Source organism: Notamacropus eugenii, chromosome 5, assembly GCF_028372415.1.
Source record: "Notamacropus eugenii isolate mMacEug1 chromosome 5, mMacEug1.pri_v2, whole genome shotgun sequence".
In the NCBI taxonomy this organism is placed as follows: Eukaryota; Metazoa; Chordata; class Mammalia; order Diprotodontia; family Macropodidae; genus Notamacropus; species Notamacropus eugenii.
Window position 1 is genome coordinate 340919776 of NC_092876.1, and position 9182 is coordinate 340928957.

General features: G+C 37.0%; 1 protein-coding gene across 11 annotated transcripts in view; it reads right to left on the bottom strand.

Annotated features, from left to right (window-relative positions):
• Window positions 1-9182, bottom strand: part of SEC22A (SEC22 homolog A, vesicle trafficking protein) — a 143709-nt gene that overhangs the window by 132472 nt on the left and 2055 nt on the right. For 9 of the 11 annotated variants that reach the window (XR_011967960.1, XM_072613781.1, XM_072613782.1 and 6 more), the window contains exon 2: window positions 1826-2026. Coding sequence is in view for 10 of the 11 variants with exons in the window: in XM_072613781.1 (XP_072469882.1) it covers window positions 1826-2007 (182 nt within the window). In the remaining variant the exon portion in view is untranslated. The remainder of the gene's footprint in view (window positions 1-1825; window positions 2027-9182) is intronic. The other 2 variants (XM_072613785.1, XM_072613784.1) reach the window with 1 other exon arrangement.

The following is a 9182-nucleotide window of genomic DNA, read 5'->3' on the forward strand; positions in this document are numbered from 1 at the left end:
GAGTATCTCCACTTGAATATACTGCACCACTTCAAACTTAAAGAGAATCACAGAATCTCCAGTGTTTTTAGCCAGAAGAGATAATGGAGATCACCAAGTTCCACTTGTTTCTGATAAAGAAATGAAGTGCCAAAGAAGTTTTTTGTAATTACCATAAATTACACTGCTAATGGTAGCATAACTGAACTAGAAATCAGATATTCTGATGCAGTGATGGTACTCTTTCTACTACCTCATAATGCTATTTAATACATGTTAAAAAATGTGTTTATCTTTCTCTCCAAATAGGTCCTCTTTCCCGACTACTCCATTTCTGCTAATAATAACACTTTTCTTCCATTCTCCCAGGTCAAAAACTTATGAATCATCTCTGTCTCTTCCCTATCTTTCATCCCTTATTGCAACAATAACCATATTTTTCAAACCACAAATGGTAAAATACAATCATCAACAATGGCTTAGTGTTATAACTGTTTAGGTTTATGTATTAGGGTATATTAACAGCCTCCAAGTTGGCTCCTCACTTCTATTTTCTTTTCATCATTTTCAATCAATCCTAGATACTGCTGCCAGATTAATTTTCTTAATACATTGTATTCACTGTCATTCTCCTACTAGAGAAACTATAATAGCAGCCTACTGTATCAAGTACAAACTCTAGTCTGGCTTTCAAAGTTCTCCAATAATCTGGCTCCATCCTATTCTTCTTTACTTCTCATTCTAGAGCAGGTCCTCTCCACTTCATTCAACTGAGAGCATTTCCTCATAAAAGTACATACCACTGTTGGAGCACTCTTAAGCAGAAAGAGAACAGTCACCTCTCCTGTGGTCAAAGCACCTTCCCTTTACCTATTTTAATCCAGACTTGTACCTGATCCATCAAGATGCAAATCACTCCCATTTTCTTATGAAGCCTTTCCTTGATTTTTGGTCCATCAATAATCTCACTATATTATAGGGTACACTCAAGCAAATGCAATATATATTTTCCAACCTTATTTACCCTACTATTCCCCCTAAAAAAACTTAGTATCACAAGTACCAAGTCAAACTGTAGCAAACAAATCAGCAATCTAATTTTAATTTGACGACCTCCTAATCTTTCCCTGAGCTTCTATTACAGTAGTAGCTAGTATCCAACATAGTGTTTTGCACATAAGAAGTAGTTAATATAAATCTGTTGTACTGAATTGCATAGTCTGCATCATTACAATTTATAACATAATTTTATTCATTTTACTTTTGTTTCATTTAGTATAACCATTATAAGTTTCTTGGCAGAAAACACAAGACTTCTCTGGATCACCCACCTCTCCCAAGCACTGAGCACAAAGCTGGACAGAGTAAATGCTCAATAAATCTTTGATTTATTCACTTATAACAAGGAAAATGTGTAATCCACTAAAATTAAATCTCTTAAAAAGCCAAATGCAAATTAGGAACAGTAAGAGAGATTCCAAAAAAAGAATAATGATTTCTAAATTTACTGCTGTGGGCTCAGGATCAGATGGTTGTTGATGTGAATTATCCTGAACTTTCTTAATATAATCAGATATTCAAAATGCCAGGAGAAACTGAGAAAGGCTTCAAATACATTGAGTGGACCTCTCCTGTTTTGAATTTATTGTAGGACATGGACAAGAGCAGTACAGTATGGACAAGCACAGATGGGTTGCGATCTATATCGCTGGAAAAAGCATCCAAATAGATGAGATCATGGATCCACTTGAGAATTCATTAAGACACAAATTTGTATCAGAACTACTTAAACTTCATTAAAATGACAATCAGGTAAATACTTTAATGCACAAAGCAGAAGTCTTACTTAATATTATATTGTCCAGTTTTCAGTGTACATCTATCAGGAAGCTGACCAAGTTTCTTCGAGAGTGATTTAAAATACTTTCTGCATTCCTGCACTCCCATGCTTTGTTCATAATCAGTAGAAGCAGAAAGTGGTAATCCATCTCGTACACGAACCACTGAAGCAGATAAAACCATAGACATTTCAACAAACAGAAAAGACCTAAAAAAAATCAGATAGTTCAAAAGTCAAAGAAGCATTTGTTTTAATAGTGCTTTGAATTTTTTTCCGGTAAATAAACCATAATAATAATTTTATAACATTTTTCATTTTTCATATATTTTACAAAGATTAAATGATAAAACATGACCCACAGTCTAAAATTAAGAATTTATCCATTCATTCGGCAAGCATTTATTTAAAAAGCCCCTAATGTGTCAGATACTGTACTGTAGGTGCTAGGAGTACTAAAGACATAAATGAAACAGTTCCTGAAGGAATATTAAGAAGGATGAAATGACTATGATAACATGAACACAGATGAATAATACAAATCACATACAATAATTTTCAAGGGAAGAATGCTAGAAACTGGAGAATTTAGGATATGCTTCCTGTAGAAGGACACACATGCTGAGCTGAGCTTTCAAGGAAGCTAGGAATTCTATGAGGCAGAGATAAGAAGGAAGTATATTTCTAGAATGAGGGAAAACTTGTGCCAAGGAAGAAGACAGAAGATGGAATGTTGTACACGAAAGAACAACAAGCAAGATCTGTTGACTTGAAATGCAGAAAACATGAAGAAAAGTAGCATGCAATAAAGCCAGAAAGGTCAACTAGAGTCAGATTGTAAATGACTTTAATATCCAAATAGAGAAATTTGTAATTCTATCCAGAAAGAGGAAGCCATTGGAAGTCCTGATTAGGGAAAATGACATGGTCTGACTGGTGTTTTAGGATTATCAATTTAGCAGTTTTATGGAGGGCTGAATGAAAAGGAAAAGACTAGAGGTTTGGGAAATCATTAAGACATTGCAATATTCCAAAAGACAAGTAACAAGGACATGAAACATCACAGTGACTGTGGACATGAAGAAATAAATGGGAGACGTCATAGAGCTAAAACTGATAAGACTTGGCAACTGACTGGATGTGAGGGGTAAAAGAGAATGAGAGCTCCAATGCTACCTCAATGCTAGAAGGATAGTGGTGCCCTGACAGGGCATTGGAGGAAAGATAACATCCTGCTTTCGATATTTTCCTTTTAAGGCTATCAAAAATTGATAACAACATGTATCAGCTCTTATATAAATAACAACAGATAGTTTTGCCCATGTAATGTAATAGTTTTGGGAAATTTCTGGCAGGCTGGTAGATTCTTTTATTCCTTCAAAGTATTTAAAAGGTTGAATTAATCCTCAAGTATCTTGCAAGGTCAGGTCAATAAAGGTGACAGACTTTAAGTCAGAAAGCCTGGGTTTGAATCCTGGGTGTAACACTTATTAGCTGTGTGCCAAAGGGACACATTATTCCACCTCTCTAAGATTCAGTTATGTCTAGCTAAACCCACCTCACAAGGCTACTGTGGCAAAGCACTCTAAGCCCTAAAGTACTTCAAAAAATCAGGGTCATAACTAAGTTTAGGATTCTCCCACAGAAGAGAGACCAAACCTCATGAGGGTCGATGATCTGAAAACAAAATAATTAACCTGTTATGTATGACTGGATTACTTGAGGTTCAAGAATACAGTGAAATCTCTTGCAGTTTCCCCCTTTATATATTTTTACTCCAAAATAAACTATTTGAATCTTAGTCTGCTACCACCATCATTCTTTTTCATTCATTTGAGATTTTCATCCTATTTTTTTTTTTACTAAAATGACTACCCAATGTTTATAAAGAAGTGAGGAGCAAAATTAGACTTCAGATCACCTTCTCCCCCCAGCAATTTAACTTAAATGAAACCTGAGTAAAATGGAGGCAATGTTCTACAAAGCATGAAAAGATTTTTTTTAATCTTTAATTACCCTGAAAAGGAGGGCAGTATATTTTTTCTTTTACTGCTATACTCCTAGAATTAAATGTGACAATTAAAGTCTCTATTGTAGCAGCCAATTCAACAGACATAATTAATTAGTAACAATACTTATAAAGGACTTGAAGATCTTGGAATGGGCTTTGCATCTGTTACCTGATTTCATTATCACAACAACCTTATGAGGTAGATGCTAGTATCCTAATTTTACCGACACAAAAACTGAGACAATGATTAAATGCCTTGCCAAAGGCAACCAGCTAACAAGTATTTAAGGCAGAATTTGTACTTCACATCTTCCTAACTATATATTCAGCACTCTAACCCCTACAACACCTCTTTTAAGTGCTTACTTAAAGGTATTGGTGCTAAGTACTGACAATGAAAAAAACAAATAGTTCCTACATCAAGGAGCCAAGGAGCTAACATTTGCTTAGGTGAACAAAACTAGTACACAGATAAGGAAACAGAAGATAATTTGAAATGAGAGCAATCACTAAGAAGTGGAGGAAACAAGAAAATCTTCAGTAAGTAGCTGGAAAGTCAACCTGAGCTTTGAAGGAACCTAGGGATTTAAAGAAGTAGAAATAAGAAAGGAGTACACTTCAAGTGTGGAGAACAGCACAAACACAGGAGATGCATGTGAAATTTGAACAATTAGGAAGTTAGTGTGGTTGGAATGGGGAGCTGAAGGGCATATACAAATGTGGTAAATAAAATATGTCTGGAAAGGCCAATGGGAGCCAGATGTGGACTAAGGCAACATGACAGATTTTTGAACAGCAGAGTGACAAGGTCAGACCCATGTTTTAGTAATATTAATTTGGCTACTATATGGATGGCTTGAGAAAGGAAAAGGATGGAAGCAGGGGGACTAATTAGAAAGCTATACTAACAGGTTAGGTGAGAAGGATAAGGGACTGAATAGGACATTGGCAGTGTTAAAAAAGAGGACAGATACCAGAGATGCTGCCAAGGTAAAATTAACAAGATTAGACAAGTAAAATGGGGAACTGAGAGTGATGAGTTAAAGATGACTCCAAAGCTGCAAGCCTAGGTGACTATAAGATGGTAGTACCCTCAACAAAACAGAGAAGTTTTGAGGAGTAGGTTTGGGGGAATGATGAATCGAATTATTGAATATGTTTTCTGAGTTTTAGATGCTAACATAAGGGTTCTTAATCTTTTATATGCTATGGACCTCTTTGACAGTCACGTGAAAACTACAGATCCCTTCTTAGAATAATGTTTTTAAATGCATAAAGTAACAGAATTAAAAGAAAAAAAGTTCCTTCAATTCCACATTAATAACCCCTGGGCCAATGGGATGTGGAAATGTCCAACAGGCAATGATAGACTAGAGTTCAGGAGAGATTAGGGCTCAATATATAGATTAGGAAGCTATATGTACAAATAAATGAATCCATGGAGCTAAAAAGATAAATGAGAGTGAAGAGAGAGAAGCCTTAAGTCCACAGCATACAAGGATCACCTGAATGAACTGAGAATGTTTAACTTAGACAAGAGAGTAGATGGTGAAAAACGGGCCTGATGTAATAGCTACCATGTAGAAGAAATCAGATTAGTTAAATTTAAACCCAGAGGGCAGAAATAGGAAAAACAGGCAGAAGTAACAAAAAAAAAAAAAATGAGGCAAATGCAAGCTTGGTGTAAATAAAATTTCCTAATAGTTGCAGCTATCCAAACGTTAATAAATAGGCTGCCTTTTTAAGTAGTAAGTTTCCTCTTATTTTAAGTCTTCAAGCAAAGGCTAGATTGGCCAAGTATATAGATTGAACTAGATGATTTTTGAAGTCCCCTTCTAATTTTGAGAAGTCATACACTAACTTGGAGTTCCTTCCCCAGCAACAACTAATGGGAATTACTTTTCTGTAACAAAGTTAAGCAATTTCCATAATGTAAAGCTAATAGTAACCTCTCAAAATTTCAGTGGCAAAGCAAAGACACTCATTTCCCCTAAAAGTTAACATTCTTTCCCACCTCAAATTACCTTGTATATCCTACTTGCTCCTTTTTCCCTCCCAATAAAACATAATCCTATTCTTCCTACATAATTAGTTAGTGATTATGGTCAGTAATAAGAAAGGAAGACCAGGAAAGTACTTTCCCTCACCAGTTAACCAAAGTATCTTCCCTATAAGTTCTAAAGATAAATTTTACCTACCTTGTGACTTTTGTCTAGAGCTCTAGAAGCTCACAAACAATTTTTGGTAAAAAATCTTGATCATACTAGATTACCCTAGTAACTCCTTCCCTCCAAAAACAAAACAAAGGAAGCTACTCATTCACACCAAAGGCACATGACTCTAGTGCTGCCTGAAGGAGAATCATCCTGTACCTAATTCATGGCATACCTCCCCACCAGTAACAGTCTGAAGAGGGAAGGGGAAAAAAAGGATATAGTTGGCTGGTACAGTAGATAGAGTGCTAGGTCTGGAGTCGGGAAGACTCATCTTCACTAGTTCAAATCAGGCCTCAGACAACTTATCAATGGTATTACCCTGGGCAAGTCACTTCATCCTGGTTTGTCTCAGTTTCCTCATGGCAAAGCACTCCAGTATCTCTGCCATAAAAATCCTAAAGGGAGCCACAAAAAGTCAAACACAACTAAATAACAACAAGCACCTATTATGTTATAGGCACTGTAGTAAGTACAAGTATTATCTCATTTGATCCTCTCAACAACCCTGGAAGACAGATGTTATTATTACCATCATTCTATAGAGAAATTGAGGCAGAGGTCAAGTGACTTGCCCAGGGTCACATAGCTATTAAGTGTCTGAGGCCAAATTTGAACTCACGTCTTCCTGACTCCCAGTCCAGACATAGACTTTTCTATGACTACATGGAGGCAGCCAGTATAGAGGGAAAAGCCCTGGACTTGGGAATCAGAAGACAGCCAACAACAAATCCCACCTCAAATACTAGTTATGTGACTGCTGTCAAATTTCTCAAACTTTGAGTCTCACCTTTCTTTGTAAAACATGATAATACCTGTAATACTGACCTCACAAGGTTTTATTTCGGTTTTTGGGGGGTGCCTCAAATTAGATAACTGATATAAATTATTTTTGTAAACTCTGAAGTACTATGTCAACTATCATTATTATATAAGCAACAGTGGGGAGCTAACTCCTCATTCCCTCAATACTGAATTAACCACCACGAAAAAAAAGCTGCATAAAAGACCTGTGCCCTGGTTTTACAGGTATAGAAAATAAAAAATATTGCCCATCAGCAGGTTCATTTAGCCACTCCATGGTCTTCCTATGACTGCAAAGTTAATTTTTTTTTTTTTATGTCTCCCTTGTGCCACATCTAGAAATCCCGTAACTGGTACTTGAGACTCAGTGAGAGTCTCCAGAGGTTTCACAGAATCAAAGTGGAAATCACCAATATTAGACCAGGCAGAATCCTCATCTTAATAAAAGACTACACTCTAAAAATATAACCAAAGGACAAGGTAAAATCCACAACAAATCATCCTACCCCCGCTGTCTTAGATGATATATAAAGCATTTCTCCCAGAACAAAACAGTTTCTTTAACTTGAACTTCATGAACATAACATCTCTTACTGTCCCACATTTTCACTCACACATACTTTGTAATTCTGGGCTTAGTTATCAATTACAGAACCCATATTACATGATGTCATTCAATGTATTGTCTACAAATGCTTCCCACTCTACTGCTACTCCTTTTTTTGAGGAAGGGAGATGGACAAGAGAGAGGTGAGATGCCATAATGAGGTTGGTATTGTGAAAAGAACAGCAGCTGAACACCTGAGTGTTTAATTCTTCAGTATGAATCCTGGTTCTCATGCCTACTAGACTCTATGACATTGAGCAAATCATTCAATCTCTCTGAGACTCAAATTTTACTTGCAAATGCTTGTAGTATCTCCTTCAAAGTGGTCAGTCAATTAGGGTTAGCATTTATTAAATGCCTACTATGTGCCAGACATGGTCTAAGCAGAGGGGCTATAAAGGCAAAAGATGGTCCCTATTCTCAAGAAGTTTACAGTCTAAGACAACTACATACAAACAAGACACAAAGGAAAAATTGGAGACAGTCAACCAAGAAATGGCACTAATATTAAGGGAGATTGGTAAAGGCTCCTTTCAGAAGGTTGGATTTTAGGTAAGACATGAAGGAAGCCAAGCAAACTAGGAGGTGGAGATGACAAGGGAAAGAGTTACAGGCATGGGAAGCAACCAGTAAAAATGTTCAGAGAAGGAAGATGGGAGTGTCATCTGAAAAGAACAGCAAGGAGGCCAGGGTCCCTGGATTACAGAGTATATAGCAAGGTAAGAACAGGCCAGGTCACAGAGGGCTTTTTAAGTCAAGTAAGTCAAAAAGATTTTATATTTGGTCCTGGAGGCAATATGGAGCGCCTGGGGGGGGGAGAGGAGCGAGCGTGGTGATGTGGTGGTGACATGGTCAGACTTAATACTTTAGGAAAATCAATGTGACAACTGAGAGGAGGTGGAGACTGTAGTGGAGAAATACCTGAGGAAGGCAGACCAACCAACATACTACTGCAAGTCTAGTTATGACGTGATAAGTGTATCATGTTGACGGCAGTATCAGAAGATAGAATGGAACAGAGAGAGGTTACAAAAGTAGAAATAACAGAACTCAACAACTGACCGGATATGGGGTGAGGGTGGGGGGAGTGAAAGAGAGGAGTCAAGGATGACACCTAGGTTGTGAGCCAAGGTGACTGAAAAAATGGTGGCACCCTCCAACAGAAATAGAGAAGTTAGGAAGAAAAGAGGGTTTGGAGAGAAAGATAAGTTCATTCTTGGACATAGTAAGCTTAAGATTCAGTTTGAAAAGTCCAATAGGCAGTTGGAAATGGGAGACTGAAGGTCAGGAGAGGTTAGAACTGATCTGAGAATCATCTGCAGAATGACTATAGCTGAATGCAAGGGAGAAGATGAGATCACCAAGCAAAACAGTAAAGAGGGAGATAAGAAGAGGCCCTAAAATCTTGGCATCTATAGTTAGGAGACATGACCTGGATAAAGAACTAAAAAAAGCAGATTGAGAAGGTGCAATCAGAGAGGTAGGAGAACCAGAAGAAAACAGTGTCACGGAAACCAAGAGAGAAGAGAGTATCCGGAAGATGATTGATAGCATCAAAGGGTGCAGAGGAGGTCAAGAAGATTAAGAAAATATCCTTAGATTTGACAATTAAGAGATGAGTTGAATGATGAGGAGTTAAGAAGAAAGTGAGATTGAAAAGGAAGTGGAGACATCAATTGTAAACAGCTTTCTCAATGAGTTTAGGCAAAAAAGGAAAATGATATAGAATAA